The sequence below is a fragment of the Amblyraja radiata genome, chromosome 37 (assembly GCF_010909765.2).
Source record: "Amblyraja radiata isolate CabotCenter1 chromosome 37, sAmbRad1.1.pri, whole genome shotgun sequence".
Classification (NCBI taxonomy): Eukaryota; Metazoa; Chordata; class Chondrichthyes; order Rajiformes; family Rajidae; genus Amblyraja; species Amblyraja radiata.
The window spans coordinates 13166147-13189754 of record NC_045992.1 but is presented as its reverse complement, the minus strand read 5'-3'; the positions used below and the strand labels follow the sequence as shown (position 1 = coordinate 13189754).

Sequence of the window (23608 nt, the reverse complement as noted above, 5' to 3'; positions counted from 1 at the left end):
GCTGTGATACCTCTAGAAAATTAGTTAAATTAATAACAGGATACAAAGAAATTGCAGATATTTAAAAACTATTTTTGTACCATGGACAACACTGCAAATATCCCTGAGATAACTAATATGTTAATTTCAAATAATACGGAGGAACTTGTAAAAATCCCTCCAACTAATTATTTTTGTGTGTTCTTGTGAAATTGTTAAGGACCTGTCCCACTTACGCGATTTTTTTTTCGGCGACTGCCGGCACCCATCATAGTCGCAGCAGGTTGCCGAAAATGTTCAACATGTTGAAAATCCAGCGGCGACCAGAAAAAGGTATGACTCTTTGGGCGACTACTCACGACCATACAGGCGTCACGTGTCGACATGTCGCGGGGTGACGCCTGGATGGTCATGAGTAGTCACGTGTAGTCACGATTCGTATCTTTTCCGGGTCGGCGCTAGATTTTCAACGTTTTGAAAATTTTCGGCGACCTGCTGCGACTATAACGAGTGCCAGCAGTCGCCGAAGAAATCACGTAAGTGGGACAAAGAACATTTTGCATATGTTTTCTGATGTATGACAATCCCTAAGTGATCTAAAGGAGAAGTTTTTGTTGAAGCTCTTGCCCGTATCCAAGAGCACTATCATGCAAGTCGAGAACAATGAAGTTGGAAGATCACAACAAAATTAAATCTTGGTTTAGAATTCCAATATAAAGTTTGTAACCCCACATATTTCAAAATGTGGATGGCAGATATCACGAGCACTAATGTGGAAATATTGAGGTGAAGAGAATGAGCTGCATAATTGATTCAGGGTCCTCAAATTCTCCTTTCAAGTCTGATATATTGAGAAGGATCTTGATTACTTGAAAAGTACATTTGTTACAATTGTCGGAAAAAATGTCAGAATGTGGAAATTATTGCGGCATTCCTTGCCCACGCTATAATCCTCTAAAATTAATTACTTTACATTTCTGAGGAAATCTACTTTACTTTTCTGAGGATCGAACCCGGGTCTCGGGCGCTGTAAATGCGGCAAATCTAGCGCTTCGCCACCGTGCTGCACAGTCAATGTTCTGAACATTAAATTCAATATAACGCACTAGAAAGACTTGGATAATATCTTTTGCTTGTTTTTGTTGCAGCACTGAATGGGTTCACTTTACACAAAGTTAGCATCAATTGGAATGTAATATTGAGCTAATTTTAACAATATGAAGCTTGCCAATCATAATCAATATACAGATGATGAGAAGAGATCACATCAGGGAAACAGGAATGTCATTTCATTTTAGTAATTTGTTTTACTGGCTCATTATAGAAACATAGAAATTAGGTGCAGGAGTAGGCCATTCGGCCCTTCGAGCCACATCTAACTCCCTCTTAAATATAGCCAATGAACTGGCCTCGACTACCCTCTGTGGCAGAGAGTTCCAGAGATTCACCACTCTCTGTGTGAAAAAAGTTCTTCTCATCTCGGTTTTAAAGGATTTCCCCCTTATCCTTAAGCTGTGACCCCTTGTCCTGGACTTCCCCAACATCGGGAGCAATCTTCCTGCATCTAGCCTGTCCAACCCCTTAAGAATTTTGTAAGTTTCTATAAGATCCCCTCTCAATCTCCTAAATTCTAGAGAGTATAAACCAAGTTTATCCAATCTTTCTTCATAAGACAGTCCTGACATCCCAGGAATCAGTCTGGTGAACCTTCTCTGCACTCCCTCTAGGGCAATAATGTCCTTCCTCAGATTTGGAGACCAAAACTGTACGCAATACTCCAGGTGTGGTCTCACCAAGACCCTGTACAACTGCAGTAGAACCTCCCTGCTCCTATACTCAAATCCTTTTGCTATGAAAGCTAACATACCATTCGCTTTCTTCACTGCCTGCTGCACCTGCATGCCCACTTTCAATGACTGGTGTACCATGACACCCAGGTCTCGCTGCATCTCCCCTTTTCCTAGTCGGCCACCATTTAGATAATAGTCTGCTTTCCTGTTTTGGCCACCAAAATGGATAACCTCACATTTATCCACATTATACTGCATCTGCCAAACATTTGCCCACTCACCCAGCCTATCCAAGTCACCTTGCAGTCTCCTAGCATCCTCCTCACAGCTAACACTGCCCCCCAGCTTAGTGTCATCCGCAAACTTGGAGATATTGCCTTCAATTCCCTCATCCAGATCATTAATATATATTGTAAATAGCTGGGGTCCCAGCACTGAGCCTTGCGGTACCCCACTAGTCACTGCCTGCCATTGTGAAAAGGACCCGTTTACTCCTACTCTTTGCTTCCTGTTTGCCAGCCAGTTCTCTATCCACATCAATACTGAACCCCCAATGCCGTGTGCTTTAAGTTTGTATACTAATCTCTTATATGGGACCTTGTCGAAAGCCTTCTGGAAGTCCAGATACACCACATCCACTGGTTCTCCCCTATCCACGCTACTAGTTACATCCTCGAAAAATTCTATAAGATTCGTCAGACATGATTTACCTTTTGTAAATCCATGCTGACTTTGTCCAATGATTTCACCACTTTCCAAATGTGCTGCTATCCCATCTTTAATAACTGACTCTAGCAGTTTCCCCACTACCGATGTTAGACTAACTGGTCTGTAATTCCCCGTTTTCTCTCTCCCTCCCTTCTTAAAGTGGGGTTACGTTTGCTACCCGCCAATCCTCAGGAACTACTCCAGAATCTAAAGAGTTTTGAAAGATTATTACTAATGCATCCACTATTTCTGGAGCTACTTCCTTAAGTACTCTGGGATGCAGCCTATCTGGCCCTGGGGATTTATCGGCCTTTAATCCATTTAATTTACCCAACACCACTTCCCGGCTAACCTGGATTTCACTCAATTCCTCCAACTCCTTTGACCCGCGGTCCCCTGCTATTTCCGGCAGATTATTTATGTCTTCCTTAGTGAAGACGGAACCAAAGTAGTTATTCAATTGGTCCGCCATATCCTTGTTCCCCATGATCAGCTCACCTGTTTCTGACTGCAAGGGACCTACATTTGTTTTAACTAATCTCTTTCTTTTCACATATCTATAAAAACTTTTGCAGTCAGTTTTTATGTTCCCTGCCAGTTTTCTTTCATAATCTATTTTTCCTTTCCTAATTAAGCCCTTTGTCCTCCTCTGCTGGTCTCTGAATTTCTCCCAGTCCTCCGGTATGCTGCTTTTTCTGGCTAATTTGTATGCATCATCCTTCGCTTTGATACTATCCCTGATTCCCCTTGTTATCCACGGATGCACTACCTTCCCTGATTTATTCTTCTGCCAAACTGGGATGAACAATTTTTGTAGTTCATCCATGCAGTCTTTAAATGTCTTCCATTGCATATCCACCGTCAACCCTTTTAGAATTAATTGCCAGTCAATCTTGGCCAATTCACGTCTCATACCCTCAAAGTTGCCTTTCTTTAAGTTCAGAACCATTGTTTCTGAATTAACAATGTCACTCTCCATCCTAATGAAGAACTCAACCATATTATGGTCACTCTTGCCCAAGGGGGCACGTACAACAAGACTGCTAACTAACCCTTCCTCATTACTCAATACCCAGTCTAAAATAGCCTGCTCTCTCGTTGGTTCCTCTACATGTTGATTTAGATAACTATCCCGCATTCATTCCAAAAAATCCTCTTCCTCAGCACCTCTGCCAATTTGATTCACCCAATCTATATGTAGATTGAAGTCACCCATTATAACGGTTTTGCCTTTGTCGCACGCATTTCTAATTTCCTGTTTGATACCATCTCCAACTTCACTACTACTGTTAGGTGGCCTGTACACAACACCCACCAGCATTTTCTGCCCCTTAGTGTTTCGCAGCTCTACCCATACCGATTCCACATCCTCCAAACTAATGTCCTTCCTTTCCATTGCGTTAATCTCCTCTCTAATCAGCAACGCTACCCCACATTATCTTTAGTTTTAGTTTTAGAGATACAGCGCGGAAACAGGCCCTTCGGCCCACCGAGTCTGCACTGACCAGCGATCCCCGCACTTGAACATAATCCTACACACACATTAGGGATCATTTTACATATACCAAACCAATTAACCTACAAAGGTACACAAAAATGCTGGAGAAACTCAGCGGGTGCAGCAGCATCTATGGAGCGAAGGAAATAGGCAACGTTTCGGGTCGAAACCCTTCTTCAGACTGATGGAGGGTGGGGGGCGGGGAGAAGAAAGAAAAAAATTAACCTACAAAACCGTACATCTCTGGAGTGTGGGGCAAACCGAAGATCTCGGAGAAAACCCACACGGTCCTGGGGGGAACCAACAAACTCCGAACAGAATGCGCCCAAGCCGGGATTGAACCCGGGTCTCTGGTGCTGCAAGGGCTGTAAGGCATCACCACACCACTGTGCCGCTACAACTTTACAAATAGTTTATAATGAGTTGTACTGGTTAAAAGTAATCTCGAGATGCCACTGCCCCATTCCTATACAAAGTTGTGCAAACTGCTTTGTTGCATCTAGTTCTTCGTAGTAAACATAGAAATGCTAGAAGGATTAATTCATGACTACAGAATGGTAATTCTGCACCACTTGAATATACAGAGATTAAGTATCATTCCCTATTCCAGAGGGATAGCTCTAGAGCATCTGGATGGCCATGGAATTTAGATAGCCATGACCTGCTTCTCCGAAGAATGAATTGGAAATACAGTGTTTCTGAATAAGAGTTTCTAGAAATTCTTCTGCATGAGATATAGTCATACCTACAGATGTCTCTTTAACATATAGCTTGTGGCTCTTCGGGACTGTTCATTTCTGTATTAGAATATGAAGGATTACTCTCTATAGGAACAGTAGACAGCTGCTTGGCACAGATGAAGATAGACGCAAAAAGCTGGAGTAACTATCCTGGCGGGGAAATTTGGCTACTGGGGGGACTTTAAACTAGAATGGTTGGGGCGAGGGACTCAAATAGAGAAAGCTAGTTGACAGAATGGGAGGCAGGAAGCAGAAAAGGGAAGCACTCGGACACAAGAGGAGAAAGAAAAAAAAGGAAATAAACGGAGAATAAGAGGCGGGGGGTTTCTTAAATGTGCATATTTTAATGCTAGGAGCATTGTAAGAAAGGTGGATGAGCTTAGAGTCTGGATAGACTCCTGGAAGTATGATGTTGTGGCGATCAGTGAAACATGGTTGCAGGAGGGCTGTGATTGGAAACTAAATATTCCTGGATTTCGTTGCTTCAGGTGTGATAGAATTGGAGGGGCAAGAGGTGGAGGTGTTGCTTTGCTAGTCAGGGAAGATATTACAGCAGTGCTTTGGCAGGATAGATTGGAGAGCTCATCTAGGGAGGCTATTTGGGTGGAACTGAGAAGTGGGAAAGGTGTAGCAACACTTATAGGGGTGTATTATAGATCGCCAAATGGGGATCGAGAATTGGAAGAGCAAATATGTAAGGAGATAGCAGATATTAGTAGTAAGCACAAAGTAGTGATTGTGGGAGATTTCAACTTTCCACACATAGATTGGGAACACATTCGGTAAATGGGCTGGATGGTTTGGAGTTTGTAAAATGTGTGCAGGATAGTTTTTTGCAGCAATACATAGAGGTACCTACTAGAGGAGGGGCAGTGTTGGACCTCCTGTTAGGAAATGAGACGGGACAGGTGGCGGAGGTATGCGTTGGGGAGCACTTCGGGTCCAGTGATCACAATACCATTAGTTTCAATATAATTATGGAGAGGGTCAGAACTGGACCTAGGGTTGAGATTTATGATTGGAGAAAGGCTAACTTTGATGAGATGCGAAATTATTTAAAAGGAGTGAACTGGGACATTTTGTTTTATGGGAAGGATGTAGAAGAGAAATGGAGGACATTTAAAGGGGAAATTTTAAGAGTACAGAATCTTTATGTTCCTGTTCGGTTGAAAGGAAACAGTAAAAATTGGAAAGAGCCCTGGTTTTCAAGGGAAATTGGACATCTTGTTCGGAAAAAGAGGGAGATCTACAATAATTATAGGCAGCATGGAGTAAATGAGGTGCTTGAGGAGTATAAGGAATGTAAAAAGAATCTTAAGAAATAAATTAGAAAAGCTAAAAGAAGACATGAGATTGCTTTGGCAAGTAAGGTGAAAGTAAATCCAAAGGATTTCTACAGCTATATTAATAGTAAAAGGATAACGAGGGATAAAATTGGTCCATTGGAGAGACAGAGTGGACAGCTATCTGCAGAGCCAAAAGAAATGGGGGAGATATTGAACAATTTCTTTTCTTCGGTATTCACCAAGGAGAAGGATATTGAATTATGTGAGGTAAGGGAAACTAGTAGAGTAGCTATGGATACTATGAGTATCAAAGTAAAAGAAGTACTGACACTTTTGAAAAATATAAAAGTGGATAAGTCTCCAGGTCCTGACAGGATATTCCCTAGGACATTGAGGGAAGTTAGTGTAGAAATAGCCGGGGCTATGACAGAAATATTTCAAATGTCATTAGAAACGGGAATAGTCCCCGAGGATTGGCGTACTGCGCATGTTGTTCCATTGTTTAAAAAGGGTTCTAAGAGTAAACCTAGCAATTATAGGCCTGTTAGTTTGACTTCAGTGGTGGGCAAATTAATGGAAAAGATACTTAGAGATAATATATATAAGCATCTGGATAAACAGGGTCTGATTAGGAACAGTCAGCATGGATTTGTGCCTGGAAGGTCATGTTTGACTAATCTTCTTGAATTTTTTGAAGAGGTTACTAGGGAAATTGACGAGGGTAAAGCAGTGGATGTTGTCTATATGGACTTTAGTAAGGCCTTTGACAAGATTCCTCATGGAAGGTTGTTTAAGAAGGTTCAACTGTTGGGTATAAATGCAGGAGTAGCAAGATGGATTCAACAGTGGCTGAATGGGAGAAGCCAGAGGGTAATGGTGGATGGTTGTTTGTCGGGTTGGAGGCAGGTGACTAGTGGGGTGCCTCAGGGATCGGTGTTGGGTCCTTTGTTGTTTGTCATGTACATCAATGATCTGGATGAAGGTGTGGTAAATTGGATTAGTAAGTATGCAGATGATACCAAGATAGGGGGTGTTGTGGATAATGAAGAGGATTTCCAAAGTCTACAGAGTGATTTAGGCCATTTGGAAGAATGGGCTGAAAGATGGCAGATGGAGTTTAATGCTGATAAATGTGAGGTGCTACACCTTGGCAGGACAAATCAAAATAGGCCGTACATGGTAAATGGTAGGGAATTGAAGAATACAGTTGAACAGAGGGATCTGGGAATAACCGTGCATAGTTCCTTGAAGGTGGAATCTCATATAGATAGGGTGGTAAAGAAAGCTTTTGGTATGCTAGCCTTTATAAATCAGAGCATTGAGTATAGAAGCTGGGATGTAATGTTAAAATTGTACAAGGCATTGGTGAGACCAAATCTGGAGTATGGTGTACAATTTTGGTCGCCCAATTATAGGAAGGATGTCAACAAAATAGAGAGAGTACAGAGGAGATTTACTAGAATGTTGCCTGGGTTTCAACAACTAAGTTACAGAGAAAGGTTGAATAAGTTAGGTCTTTATTCTCTGGAGCGCAGAAGGTTAAGGGGGGACTTGATAGAGGTCTTTAAAATGATGAGAGGGATAGACAGAGTTGATGTGGACAAGCTTTTCCCTTTGAGAATAGGGAAGCTTCAAACAAGAGTACATGACTTCAGAATTAAGGGACAGAAGTTTAGGGGTAACATGAGGGGGAACTTCTTTACTCAGAGAGTGGTAGCGGTGTGGAATGAGCTTCCAGTGGAAGTGGTGGAGGCAGGTTCGTTGGTATCATTTAAAAATAAATTGGATAGGCATATGGATGAGAAGGGAATGGAGGGTTATGGTATGAGTGCAGGCAGGTGGGACTAAGGGTAAAAAGTTGTTCGGCACGGACTTGTAGGGCCGAGATGGCCTGTTTCCGTGCTGTAATTGTTATATGGTTATATGGTTATATTTAACTCAGCAGGACAGGCAGCATCTCTGGAGAGAAGGAATGGGTGGCGTTTCAGGTCGAGACCCTTCTTCAGGCTCCTTCAGCTCTGCTTGGCACAGATGAGATGGGATCTGCTCATGGTATTTGTCCAGACAATGATTTGTTCTTCAACATGCCCATGGTTATAGATATATTTTTTCAATATTGGAACACAGTAAATATAGCATTGTTATTTGTTGATATTCTAAAAGGATTCGACTGTGCCTACAGTTACAGGGGCAGAACAGTGGCAAAGCGGTGATGTTTCTGCCTTACAGCTCTTACAGCGTCAGAGTCCTGGGTTCGATCCCGACAATGGGTGCTGTCTGTACAGAGTTTGTACGTTCTCCTGGTGACAGCTTGGGTTTTCTCCGAGATCCCAAAGATGTGCGGGAGGAAAGATTCTTAAGGGGTTGGGCAGGCTAGATGCAGGAAGATTGTTCCCGATGTTGGGGAAGTCCAGAACAAGGGGGTCACAGTTTAAGGATAAGGGCAAAGTCTTTTAGGACCGAGATGAGAAAAACATTTTTCACACAGTGAGTCTCTGGAATTCTCTGCCACAGATGGTAGTTGAGGCCAGTTCATTGGCTATATTTAAGAGGGAGTTAGATGTGGCCCTTGTGGCTAAGGGGATCAGGGGGTATGGAGAGAAGGCAGGTACAGGATACTGAGTTGAATGATCAGCCATGATCATATTGAATGGCGGTGCAGGCTCGAAGGGCCGAATGGCCTACTCCTGCACCTATTTTCTATGTTTCTATGTTTTCTATGATGTACAGGTTTGTAGGTTAATGGGTTTGGTATAAATGTAAATTGTCCCTAGTGTGTGTAGGATAGTGTTAATGTGTGGGGATCGCTGGCCGATGTGAACTCTGGGTGGGCTGAAGGGCCTCTTTCTGCACTGTATCTCTAAATCTAAAATTTAAAAACTAAATTTAATATGATTGTATGTGTCTGTGTGTTGGATGGGGTGGTGTGTAGCACATAGAATGGTTATGTGGCAGTTTTGGTTAATGGTGATTGTGACTGGCTGCAGTCATATGTCATCTCCTTGATCCCCATCCCCTTTGTCTTGGTTTCACACCTTACTCTCTCTTATCTATGTAACTCCCTCTCCCCTGACATCAGTTTGAAGAAGGGTCTCGACCCGAAACATCACCCATTCCTTCTCTCCAGAGATGCTGCCTGTCCCGCTGAGTTACTCCACCATTTTGTGTCTGTCTTCGGTTTGAACCAGAATCTGCAGTTCCTTCCTGCTCATATAGGTGGAAGTCCCGTTGCTAAATATGTAACTATACATTGCTGATGATATCACTAGCCCAGCAGCATCAGTGGTTCAGAATATGTTGAGAGTGTTATAGTTCCACTTACATTTTACAAAGTATTTTTTTAAAGTTCTAAAACTACAAGGTAGACAAAAATGCTGGAGAAACTCAGCGGGTGAGGTAGCATCTATGGAGCGAAGGAAATAGGCAATGTGAAGAAGGGTTTTGACCCGAAACGTTGCCTATTTCCTTCGCTCCATAGATGCTACCTCACCCGCTGAGTTTTTCCAGCATTTTTGTCTACCTTCGATTTTCCAGCATCTGCAGTTCCTTCTTAAACATTTTGTCCAAAACTACAATGTTCTTTTGGAAGAGGAAATGAACACATGGTACAAATTTCTTTATCTCCAGAAACCATCTTAATATTTCTTTGTTCTTAATATTTCCTGGCTGATAGAAATGGTTAGTTCTCAGCTTTGGAAAAACAAAAGTAGCCACCTGTCCACCAGAAATTCTCAACACAAACAACATCTCAGATCTGTGAAATTGTGGAAAACCTCATGGGCGGGGAACAGATATTGATGGAGGGAGCCAGAAATTGCATGAATCACTTTTTACACACCTTGTCTGATACTAACCTCAGTGTATTGTGCCACTACCCAGATTAGGTGTCTATTTCATTTTGATTTCAATCAGTTAAAAACAGGGGACAAATTCCTTCACTTGACTTCCTGTGGCCCTAATCATTACTGTTCTGTGCAATCTGGTGAGCTATCAAATTATCCACCAACAAAGTTGCAGTAACTGACCATTTGACTTTTGGACTGTATGTAAATTAACTTGAACATGCTCTTCCCAGCATCTTCATGCACACAAACACACTCACACCCGCACTCTTACACTCTCTCACACTCACGACCACACTCTCACACTCACACCCACATTCTCACACTCACATCCACACTCTCCCACTCTTTCACACTCACAATCACACTCTTTCACACTCACAATCACACTCTTTCACACTCACACCCCCATTCTCACACTCACATCCACTCTCCCACTCTTTCACACACGCCCATGCTTTCACTCTCTCACATGCATGTCCACGCTCTCACTCTCTCACACTCACACCCACATTCTCACACTCACATCCACACTCTCCCACTCTTTCACACTCACGTCCACGCTCTCACACTCTCACATGCATGTCCACGCTCTCACTCTCTCACACTCACACCCACATTCTCACACTCACGCCCACTCACACACTTACATCCACACTCTCAGGCCCTCTCACACTCATGTCCACACTCGCACTCTCTCACTCATGCCCACTCTTACAGACTCGCGTTCACACTCTCTCACATGCACGCCCACACTCTCTCTCAGGCACACACTCTGTCACACTCACACCCACACTTCATACTCTCACACTCACACCCACACTCCTACACTCTCACAATCACGCCCACACTCTCTCACACTCACGCCCACTCTCACAATCACGCCCACACTCTCTCACACTCACGCCCACACTCTCACAATCACGCCTACACTCTCTCACACTCACGCCCACACTCTCACAATCATGCCCACACTCTCTCACACCCACACTCAGCTCTTGATGGGCAACCAGAAAGTACCCACATACAGGGGGCAACTCCAATAGTTTACTTCTTAGTGCTTCTGTGGCTACCTGCTGTTAAACAACATTAATTCCTGTCTGTACATTCAAAACATTATAGTGTCACATGAAAAGCAATTGACAGCAGTGGTATTCAACTGCCCTACATATTTTGCACTTCACTAATTTACTAGAACAATTGTGTTTGATTTTATGTTGTACCACTGAAATTGAATATTCCGGAGCAAATTTTACACCAATGGACCTTGTAGCCTCAGGGTCAAATGATGCATGAAAATTATTTGCTACATCCTTGAAAATTAGGTTGCCAAATTATATTTTTGTATTCAGAACTCCACCTGCTGTTTGTAACAAAAACGGCAATTACTTTAATGTAAAGCGGGCTTGAAATATCAGGTTGTTAATGACGAGCTGGACATATTCTTGTGCTTTATTACAGAAGGCCCTCTTCCAAACAGCTTTCCATGATCCCACTATAGGTAGATTGATTTCTCCATATTCTCATCATCACCATATCATGCCAGTTTCGTAACAAACACACTTTAACCAATTATAGACACAAAAGTTATTTTTGCATATCTTTCATTCATTTGTTCTATATTTCTCTAAATCACCATCTATATCTCTCCTGTCCTTTTCCCCTGTCAGTCTGAAGAAGGGTTTCAACTCAAAACGTCACCGATTCCTTTTCTCCAGAGATGCTTCCTGACCTGTTGAGTTACTCCAGCTTTTTGTGTCTACCCTCGGTTAAAACCAGCATCTGCAGTTCCTTCCTGCACACTTTAACTAATTAGTTGTTTCTTGTTTTTCAGTCAAATCACATTTCTCCCCCATCTCCAATACCAATACCATCATAAGCTGCATCTCTCATTTAAATAAGATTTCATTAAAGGTATAAAACACAGTTACATTCCTTAGCTCTGTAACATATTTCCTGTAATATTCCAATTGTCACGAATGTTTATCTTCGAGAAACTTTAGTTAGAAACCTTGTAGATAACCCACTTATAATTCATGCCTCACAAAATCTAACCTCTGTTGTGCTGAATTTTTTTTGAAAGAGCTATCTAGTTTGCTGCACCTTCAATAACCCTGAAAAATTACTTCTCTTCTATTCCTGATTTGAAAGTTACTAGTGGATTTTCCTCCAGCCATTCCATACCTGATCCCAAAAAGCTTGCTGTGTTAAAAAAATAATACTTACCTATCTTTAGAAAATTAATTTTTCCCATATAAGCGTCCTACATGTTAATTATACTTCAATATTGGAAAACAGCTAGTTCAAAAGAAAGTGTGGCCCTTGGCAAATAATATGGCATCTGCAGCATAAATCCATTGATAACATTTTGGGGTTGAACTAGTACACTCATTAGGTCCACTCACCTTTCCTGGTCCACTCTCTCTCCTTACTTAGTGGTTCAGCAAGGAGGCTACTTAACCTATTCTGACAGTTCCACACCTATCGTAGCACAAGCTATTAATCCCATCATCTCATCACCACGTTTTTCCCTACACCTTACAATTGCATGCTTAAAATTAGCCTTTCAGTTTATGAAGACTAATCATTCTTTACATAGAACATAGCACAGTGCAGCAGTCCAGAACACAGACCTTTCAGAAAGGAGGAAGGAACTGCAGATACTGGTTTACACCAAAGATAGACAAAAAATACTGGAGTAACTCAGCAGGACAGGCAGCATCTCTAGAGAGAAGAAATAGGTGATGTTTCGGGTCGAGACGCTGAGTTACTCCAGAATTTTGTGTATATAGTACTGAACATAGAATAGATGAACTGAGGAACAGGCCCTTCGGCCCACAATGTCTGTACTGAATGCTGTTGAAATATTGGGGGAAATTATGATGAGAAAGCAAGAGAGAAATGAGACTTTGCATTCAGTCTTGCCTATTATGAAAAACTTTCTTTCTGAAAGGAAGAAAAGAAAGGCGAGATATTCCTTAAAGAACACATAATATATTCCTGGAAATAGATGCATCTCTATGTATATGCGGCTTCATAGAATATTTCAAAGCTACGAGAGACAGCTTGCTTTCGGTTAAAAAGCTAAAGGGTAAATCAGAAGTCAACATCAAATGTAGGTAATTCCTCATTCTCGATCTTCTTTGTATATTAACTGTGTATGCAAGATAACCTGAATGATAAAATTGATCCAAATTTGACCTCTTCTTGGGGGTGAGAGATTGCAACCTTCACGTGGTCCACCCTCTTTCGACGAATGCAATCAACCTGGCGTGCACAAACAGAAGGTCAAACAGAACAAGTTGTCTTACAACTTTAGGCTGTGCACGCCATACACAAGAGGAAGAAGACCTCTTCTTGGAGCAGCAGAGAGTAAGTGTAGACTGGTATTTATTTATAAAGAACCATTTAACTTGAACCATTTAATGTTTTGCTGACAAGAAACCAAATGAGAATGTGAATAGTGATGAACGTATGAGGAAGCTTCCTGAGAATATGCACAAGCTGAATGAATGAGCAACAGAATAGCAAGTAGAGTACAATACAGCAAGGTTTGAAATGATCTACTTTGGTAGAAAGCGCAGAAACTTTTTCAATAATGAAAACGTTTGTACATTCTCCCTGCGGCCTGCGTGAGTTTTCTCCGGGTGCTCCGGTTTCCTCCAACCCTCCTGAGATGTGCAGGTCTGTATGTTAATTGGCTTGGTATAACTGTAAACTGTCCCTAGTGTGTGTAGGATAGTGTTAACGTGCGGGGATCGCTGGTCGGCACGGACTCGGTGGGCCGAAGGGCCTGTTTCCGTGCTGTATCTCTAAACTAAACTAAAGCTAAACGTAACATACCTGATTGGATGCATCAAAGCCGAATTCAGTTTTTCCACAACTAAGGAGATCTTTGATCTTGATCACCTGGTTATTCGCCATTTCATAGGTGACTCTGCAGTTGCCAGACACATCAACCTGAGGAGAAGAAATAAAAACCCGTTTTTTTAAGTTCTCACTGAATCTGCTTCCACTATCCATTGATGTAGTGCATGCTGGATCACAACACATTGTATCAAAAATTGCTTTCCTCATTCTGCCTCTAATTCTTCATGAAATCACCATAAAACTGTATCCCCTGCTTACCATCCTCTGACACTGGAAACAGTTTCTCATTATTCACTATAATAACATTTTAAGATTTGAACACCACTATTTAATGTCCACTCGACTTTCTCCACTGCAGGAGATTGACCTCTGTTTCCCCTCATTCTCCATGCAACTGATGCCTTTCAAATCTACGAGGAAGAATGCAATTGAAGACAATATTAGTGGGTATTATGGATACACAAGGAACCGCAGATGCTGGTTTACAAAAATAAAACACAAAAGTGCTGGAATAACACAGGGGAACAAACGTGAAGATTTGTAGGTTAATTGGCTTCTGTAGATTGCCCCTAACGTGTAGGATGTGAAAGTGGAAAAACATGGAACTAGTGTACCAGTGGTCAGTGGTTAGCACGGACCCGGCGGGCTGAAGGGCCTGTTTCTACGCGGTATCTCTAAGCTAAACTAAACTCAATTTTTGAAGGACATTGATAGGAGGTGATTTGGTTGGAATCCATTTTTGGACTCATTGTAGTGCGGGGGGGGGGGACAAAGCTGGACAAAGCATAGCTAGTGGTAGATCGGTACAAGCTAAGGGGGATTTGCAAGTGTGGCATGTCCCCAACAACCCTCACCAACGTCTACTGATGCACCATAGAAAGTTTTTTATCAGGATGCATCACAGCTTGGTTTGAGAACAGCTCCATCCAAAATAGCAAGAAATTGTAGAGTTGTGAACTTAACAGCGACCATCACACAAACCAACCTTATTTACATTGACTCTATCTACACTTCCAGCCACCAGCATAATCGAGGACCAATCTAGCAGTTACTCCCTCTTCTCCCCTCTACCATCAGACAAGAGGTGCAGAAGTTTGAAAACGCACACCTGCAGATTCAGGGATAGTTTCTTCCCAGCTGTTAACAGGCAACTGAACAGTCCTCTCATTAAGTAGAGTGTGATTCTGACCTTCCATCTATCTCATTGGAGATATTTAAACTATTTTTAATTGGACTATATATAACTGCAATGTTATATCTTGCACTTAATAGAGTCATAGAGTGATACAGCATGGAAACAGGTCCTTCGGTCCAACCTGCCCACACCGGCCAACATGTACCAGCTACACTAGTCCTGCCTACCCGCATTTGGTCCATATCCCTCCAAACCTGTCCTATCCATGTTGGAATAACTCAGCAGGACAGGCAGCATCTACAGAGAGAAGGAATGGGTGATGTTTCGGGTCGAGGCCCTTCTTCAGACCAGAAATGTCACCCATTCCAGAGATGCTGCCTGAGCCGCTGAGTTACTCCAGCATTTTGTGTCTATCTTCATTGTAAACCAGCATCTGCAGTTCCTTCCTACACATGCTTGTCATGGTAAATTTCAATAGAAATTTGGCAGATTGCAAGCAGCAGCAGAACCGGCAGTGTGGTGTGGTGAGCACTGAACAGTGGGATTAGTATTGCATTCATCTGCCTAACATAGTCATAGTGGACTAAATGGCATATTACATAGTAAACTTTACTGACTTTGGGGCATAAACTAGAAAATTGAATCTTTATTTCGACACCATGATGCAGCCACCATTTTGAAAAGTGCTGCAGCCCCTTTCATATATTTTAATGTTCATAGGAAAAGTATCTAAGGATGCCGAACAAACCTGTGCCAGTTGAGTCATAGAGAATATCTAATCAAGCTAACTGTAACACCCACATACTGCCTAAGTTCATCAGACCATCGATTCATTTATTCGCTCTCCAATGGCCTTCAGTATTTGCTATAAAACACCTGCTGTGTTATTGGACGTACATGGTTTAACATATCAGAGAGCATTAGCGTAACCACAGTTGGAATAAGAAGATTGTAGCCCCACAAAGAGTGACTTCAGTGCCAGGCAGGAAACCTTTCTGCAGATGTTTAGTTTAGTTTAGAGATACAGTGCGGAAACAGGCCCTTCGGCCCACCGAGTCCGCGCCGACCAGTGATCCCCGCACATTAACACTATCCTACACACACTGGGGACAATTTTACACATACACCAAGCCAAGTAACCTACAGACCAGTATGTCTTTGGAGTGTGGGAGGAAACCGAAGATCTCGGAGAAAACCCACGAGGTCATGGGGAGTTATCCTTTGTTGATCCGTATTTATCCCGTCTCAATATATCCAAAATATTTCAGACATATTTAAATTCTAGTCACTGTTGCTGTATGGCAGCTGGCATTTTGTACATGGTATGATCCCGTAATTAAAGGGCATTAGAAGAAAACAATGGAAAGAAAGTGAAATTCTTTAACTGAAATGAGTAGATTACCTCAGTGATTGTCCCAGAACTCTGCTGTAATTGGAAAAGACTAACCAGACCTCTTTTTAGGTTCAGAGGTAGTCCCCTTTCTTCAGCAGAACCATACAGTGCCTCTATCTGAAAGAAATATAAAATAAATTACTCCTGAAAGCATTCAAGCGTTAATTGGGCAGTTTTTGTTTTTGTTGGCATATACAAAAATTACAATAAAAATGATTCACAAATTGACCAGCTGAGACCACACCTGGAGTATTGCGTACAGTTTTGGTCTCCAAATCTGAGGAAGGACATTATTGCCATAGAGGGAGTGCAGAGAAGGTTCACCAGACTGATTCCTGGGATGTCAGGACTGTCTTATGAAGAAAGACTGGATAGACTTGGTTTATACTCTCTAGAATTTAGGAGATTGAGAGGGGATCTTATAGAAACTTACAAAATTCTTATGGGGTTGGACAGGCTAGATGCAGGAAGATTGTTCCCGATGTAGGGGATGTCCAGGACAAGGGGTCACAGCTTAAGGATAAGGGGGAAATCCTTTAAAACAGAGATGAGAAAAACTTTTTTCACACAGAGAGTGGTGAATCTCTGGAACTCTCTGCCACAGAGGGTAGTTGCGGCCAGTTCATTGGCTATATTTAAGAGGGAGTTAGATGTGGCCCTTGTGGCTAAGGGGATCAGAGGGTATGGAGAGAAGGCAAGTACGGGATACTGAGTTGGATGATCAGCCATGATCATATTGAATGGCGGTGCAGGCTCGAAGGGCCGAATGGCCTACTCCTGCACCTAATTTCTATGTTTCTATGTTTCTATGACAGTACTGGCTCAAGGGGCCGAATGGCCTCCTCCTGCACCTATTATCTATTGTATCTTTAACCTCCACCAAATATGACTACCTAATAAAGATAGACAATGAACGTACCTCCTAGTTTAAATTTAAATAACACCACAATTTCAACCTGACAAAAACAATCATCATTCAGTAAACCCTTGTTATAACGGACCACAGGGAGAAGATCGGTGTCTGTTGCTGCCGATTGTCCGCTATAACCGAGTACGGTATTATCATTGTATAAGTAGTAGAAACAAAAACTGCTATCCCATCCTCAGACTCTCGGTCCGGAACAGGGCCTGGAATCCAGGCGAGTTGATGGTCCCGGCCTGCTGGCGGCTGGGGCAGAGGTGAGGATCGGTGGAGTCAATGGTCACGGCCCGCGGGCAGTTGGAGTGCAGGTAACGGTCAGCGGTGGTGGCGGGAGGAGCGGCCTGCCAAGAACTGGGGAGGCGGTGCGAGCTGGGGGTGGCATTGGCAGCCAGGGCCGTAAGCAGCAGGGGAAGCAGTGTAAAACAGGCAGTGTTGTGGGCAGCCATGGGTAGGGCCGTCCACTATATCCGAAATCCGTTATAAAGAAATCCGTTAAGGGTTTAAGCTATATAAATCTTTTATGAACAAAATGACATTTAGATTTCATAAAGATTCAAGATTCAAGAGAGTTTATTGTCATGTGTGCCTGATAGGACAATGAAATTATTGCTTTTCTTCAGCACAACAGAACATAGTAGGCATTGACTAGCGGCTGCGTGTGCTGGACTGGAGGGCGGCAGCTTCGACCACCCCGGGCCGCGGTGTTTGAGCCGGCCCGTTTGCGGGGTTCGGTGAGCCGCGGGACTGTTTGTACCATCGCCCGGTGGGGAATCGCCTCAGCGCAGAGGGAGAAGAGGAGGGAAGAGACTGCAGCCCTAAGATTTTTGCCTCCACCACAGTGAGGAGGTGCTTGGAGGACTCACTGTGGTGGATGTTAATTTGTGTTTATTGTTGTTTATTATTGTATTATTGTATGTATGACTGCAGGCACGAAATTCCGTTCAGACCGTAAGCAAACTGACAGCCCACTCATTCAAATTTCCTTCAGTGAATATTCAACCAGGCTGAGAGAAAGCGCATTATTTTTTCACCTAAGCTCCAAGACAATTTCGTATCAATTTTGATTTGCTGATACTGGCTGGTGCATACATTTTGGACAATATTGTCACTTCTTCAATATTACACTGTTGGACTGTCCAACATGAGGGTTTAATAACTGGAGAAGTGCTTGATCCTGCATTCTTCTGAAACAGGGACGCATGCTATCACTGAGATTTTCCGACACCAGCCAAGAACGTGCTGAAGGAATTACCTTTCCTGAATTCCAATGAAAGATAACTGGTTTCTTTAAAGCTGCCATTATTGTCGGCCCCAGCAAACTCTCAGAATGAGCGTCTTTGAAGCTGTTTCGATTCTCATTTTGTTCAGAAACGTTCAGCAGTTTTACTTCTTCTACCTGTATCCGAGGAGAAGACACAGTTCAGTACGAAATATAGCTTTAACAACAGCCTTACAAACATCCATTCTCAGTGTCATTGATGGATGTGCTGACGATTCTGAAAATTACTGACCGCATTACATCTGAGAAAGGCGCGAATCATCATTTCCACTTACAATGGTTAGGTTTAAGGTGAAGGGGAAAAGATTTAATAGCGATGTGAGGGGTAATGTTTTCACACAAAGGGTGATGGGTGTATGGAACAAGCTGGCAGAGGAGGTAGTTGAGGCTGGGATTGTCCCAACGTTTAAGAAACAGTTAGACAGGTAGATGGATAGGATGGATGGGTCTGAAGAAGGGTTTCGGCCCGAAACGTTGCCTATTTCCTTCAGTCCATAGATGCTGCTGCACCCGCTGAGTTTCTCCAGCATTTTTGTGTACGTACGATGGATAGGACAGGTTTGGAGGGATATGGAGAAAACGTGGGCAGGTGGGACTAGTGTGGCTGGGACATGTTGGCCAGTGTGGGCAAGGTGAGCCAAAGGGCCTATATCCATGCTGCATCACTCTATGACTGTAATGGTCGATTGTTGAACAAGATTGTTGAACAATAATATAAATAGGCCTACAGGACTTTCAAACTTGCAATAACATTAATATAATTATTTAATGTCACTTAATATTTCTGCTTTAGTTTAGTTTCAGTTTAGTTTAGAGGTGCAGTGCGGAAACAGGCCCTTCAGCCCACCGAGTCCACACCGACCAGAGTGTGCGAGGAAACCTAGGATCTCAGAGAAAACCCACGCAGGTCACGGGGAGAACGGTACAAATTCTGTGCAGACAGCACCCGTAGTCAGGATCGAACCCGGGTCTCTGGCGCTGTAAGCCAGCAACTCTATTGCTGCGCCACCACTGTGCAAACTAACAGCACAGAATAAAGTAATTTACTTACTTGCAATTGAATTAGCTTCTCATGCTGGCTGCTGCTGTTTTCCCAGACCACATTAAGTTGAGTTACAGCTTCAATCCTGAATCCTGACGTCGGCAATGTGTCTGGACTGAACAAAGTCTCCAGTACCAAATCCACAACATATTTGTACTTGACCAATACATTGGATGCAAGACCCAAAGTTTCTCCTAATGGCAAAATAAATAAATAAATACATTATAAAAGCTTGCAATCATCTTTTACATATCAAATTTCTTTGATATTTTGAAATATATATATTTCCCCCCCACCCAGCTAAGTGTGCTGCCTGTTTAAAAATATGGGGGGGCTTGTGCATCTAAATCACTATTAATTCACTTGGGTTAGCTTTGAATTTTATGGAAATCTTTTTCTCTCTAATCCTAAAGTAGATTACTTTAATGTATATGACTATATCAAAAATAATTAATTCTATAGACTTTCTTACAGTCATCAGTGAAAGGCTCCACATTGAATGAAAACAATAACATTTTAACTTTAGCATTTTGATTTTTTTTTAATTACTTGTTTCTTGTGATCTGAACATCATTGGTAAGTATCATTTATTTGAGAAGATGCTTTTGAGTCATTTTCTTGTTTCATTGCACTGCTTATGATGATGGTAGAGCCACGATTTGGTTGGATAGGGAGTTCTAGAAATGAGACGCAGCAGTAATGAAAGATCAGATTCTTGAGTCAGCATGGTGTGCCTCTTGAACGGGAATATGCAGGTGGTGATCCCATACACCTGCTTTCTTTGTCCTTTCTGGTGGCAGAGGCCATGGAGTTAGGAGGTGATGTTGCAATAGCCTTGGAAAGTAACTGCAGTGCATATTGTAGATGTTACACATTATAGCCACAGTGTGCAGGCAGTGGAGGGAATGAACATTTCACATGGTGGACATGTTGGCAGTCATCAAACAGGTGGATGTGTTCTGGATGTTTCATTGGTATAGTTGGAACTGCACCAATCCCGTAAAGTGGAGAATATATGACATCACATTCCTGGCAGGTGATGAAAAGGGCTTGGATTTTCAGGAGTAACTTTCCACAAGTTACCCACCCTCTGATCTGTCTTCATAGCCACTGTATTTATGTGGCTGGCAAAAATGAGTCTCTGATCAGTGATGGCCCCCATGATGCTGACGGTAATGGCCCTTGCCAATGGTAAATACTTGAGAGGGGAAAGTAACATTTATAAGAGACAAAGCTATTCATTATGCATATTTTATAGTGCGTTAAGTTTTCCTGAACCTTGATAGGTTGAACTATGCTATGGTACAGACTGTTTATGCTTTGATGCAAGTATGGAATGTTTCCTTCATTGTATTACAACACAATATTGCAAAGTCTGAAGTTTCCTTAATTTGACCCATTGATTCATTGCTCAATCATTTGTTTGTGCATAACTTACCTATTTTATTCCTCTGCATTGATGCTTAGTTTTGTACATATGTATTGCAAACTTTTTTTTAAAAATGGTCTAAAATTCAAGTGGATCCAAACTGGGGCACTAGATGGTGCAATTAGTTAGTTAGCTTAGTTTACTGTCACGTGCACCAAGGTACAGTGAAAAGCTTTTGTTGCGTGCTGATCAGTCAGCGGAAAGACAATATGTGATTACAATCGAGCCATCCACAGTGTGCAGATACATGATAAAGGGAATAACGGATATAATGTTTAGTGCAAGATAAAGCCAATGAAGTCCAATCCAAGACAGTTTGAGGGTCTCCAATGAAGATGATAGTAGTTCAAGACTGCTGTCTATTTGTGGTAGGATGGTTCAGTAACATGATAACAATTGGGTATAAATATTAGTGGCCTGGCAAACATTTTGGTAATTGGCTACAAGTGCCAATCTGACCAATGTCTCATCACCCTATGTTTTTTCAAATCCTTTCCTTCAGGTTTGAAAGTCTAAAAATTGGATTGGAGAAACTCAATGTGTGCTCAACTTGTAAGCATGTAAAGACCGTGATAAGAGGTTCTGTCTGAGCATGTTCTCCAGTAATTGCAGAGGTAAAGTCATGCTTTTTCGGAAACTGACAAACCCTCTCCCTCGCCCACCATATTAATAACCATTCTCTGCGACGCTTCTGTCGGCTTCATTGCACGTCTGTACATGTGGTGATAAAGAACCATTGAAACTTGCCGGGTTCACTCAAGAACCGATCATGGCTTCAATGAGCTGACTCGGAAGTTGCCATTGATTGTGGACGCTCAGGACCACTCAAGGAAAACGGACATAATGCTCATAAGTTTGCAGGGGTTGGGATAAAGGACTACTCGCGCATTGTTAACTCCTGGATTTTCCTTCCAATCCCACTTTTTTTTCTGATTCCCCTGTTTATTTTTCCGAGTCCCTGTTCCATATCTTGTGATATCCCCCTTCTCTCGTTACCACACTGCTATGTTTCGCATGCAGATAGCATTTGCAAGCAGTCATCTGTCCATTGCATTGTGCAAGTCAGTAAAGACCTGCAATCAATCTTAAAGAAGTTGCCCATGTAGTTTGAAGAAGGGTCTCGACCCGAAACATCACTTATCCCATTTCTCCAAAGATGTTGCCTGACTCCCTGAGTTCCTCCAGCTTTTTGTGTCTATCTTCAGCCCATGTTGTTGCTTCCTTGATACAAGGAAGTTTCAATGTTGCTTTTTTTTCCGTTACCTTCTGACCTGACGTAAAGTTAAATCACATCACATAAAAATGGGTAGAATGCAGTTACTTGGTTTGCAGCTAAACACGTTTCCAAGGTTCTCAGTGATAAATCACAATGCTGGAAACGGCAATGAAATGTTATTATTTTTGCGCCGTTCGCTTATCCAGGAGAAACTCACCTTCAGCGTATAGCAGCGTGAAGATCAGCAACACCAGCAGACGCTTCCTTGAGATTTCTGGAGTCCCCATAATCCGCCCTCAAATCACAATTTCATCAAAGAAACGAACCACATGCCAGTCGACTCTTTCACCGGCTGGTGAAGGGACAGAGAGGAAAACGCCAGCATGGAAAAGCAGAATAGGGTAATAGAACGCTGGCTGTCGACCCGGCCAAAGAAATTAATGCAAAAAAAGCTTGCGAAATTTGCCGGAACTTGCAAAATGTGCTGAGGTTTTGTACTTGAGCGAGAGGTGGCCCGATGCGGCCAATGACTCCACTAAGAGGTGCGCGTCAGTGAGTGTGAACGACTCTGTCTGTGTAATTGTGTGTGTGTGTGTGTGTTTTAGGTTCTAGGATTTTTCTCTGTTGACTGTTCCTACAATAATGAGTCAGTGTTTTCTATCTGTGCGTCTATTAGGCTTTTAGCGGTCTGCGATTAGCTTTATGTTTGAAAAAGCTTATTCATATCATCCAGTTTCCTCCCTCTGTAATTGATCTTGTAAGTGTGTGTCTGGGTACAGATCTGCAGTATTCTCGATCAGGAAAAGCCGCTACATCCGCGTTTTGCTAAGGCAACAAAACACACACACACACACAACTGGTGCAACACTTTGAAAGTCCCGAGGAAACAAGACAACTTTCAGAACTGCAGACTTGAGAATTAGTTTTGGAAATGAAGAAAACCCAGTGACAAAAGGGATAAAGAAACACGTGTCGTCTTCATTAAAAAAAAAAGATACCGAATGTGTATAAGAAGTTGTATAAGAAACAATAGTTCACTAGTGCTTTCAACGCAATTTATTTTCAATATTGTGATCCAAACTATTTTTTTAATTCAATGTTATTAATATCACAGAGTTATTAACCCGGTATGCTTGGGACTTTGGCGGGACTGGACGAGCACATTTTCTGATCTATATATTATTATGTTAATATTCAAACGCAGTTTTATTTGACGAGTTGTATAGTAGAATAATACATTTTCTAGTGACCGGTAAGTTTCTGGGGAGCATGGGGAACAGTATCTAGTGAGTTAGCTCTAAGGGACTGTGAGACCTGGAGTCTCGTTGAATGGAAGCGAACCTTTGCTGAACTATTTATCACTGTCAAACTGAATATGAAATGTTGTCATTGTTTTATTTCTATCAATACAAGTTATGGGTTAAGACTTCATTTCTACAGAGTTAGTCTTGCATGGAGAAAACAACCGGTCAAATCTTC

At 42.2% G+C, this 23608-nt stretch overlaps 1 protein-coding gene across 1 annotated transcript in view; it reads right to left on the bottom strand.

Annotated features, from left to right (window-relative positions):
• The window catches only part of LOC116966339 (microsomal triglyceride transfer protein-like), a 55458-nt gene extending 32489 nt beyond the window's left edge, over window positions 1-22969 (bottom strand). Inside the window, exons 1-5 of the mRNA XM_033012465.1 lie at window positions 22347-22969; window positions 19494-19678; window positions 18416-18559; window positions 16251-16358; window positions 13687-13803 (exon numbers count right to left, since the gene is read on the bottom strand). Of these exons, the coding sequence (XP_032868356.1) occupies window positions 13687-13803; window positions 16251-16358; window positions 18416-18559; window positions 19494-19678; window positions 22347-22416 (624 nt within the window). The 5' untranslated portion in view covers window positions 22417-22969. The remainder of the gene's footprint in view (window positions 1-13686; window positions 13804-16250; window positions 16359-18415; window positions 18560-19493; window positions 19679-22346) is intronic.
• Between the last annotated feature and the right edge of the window lie 639 nt (window positions 22970-23608).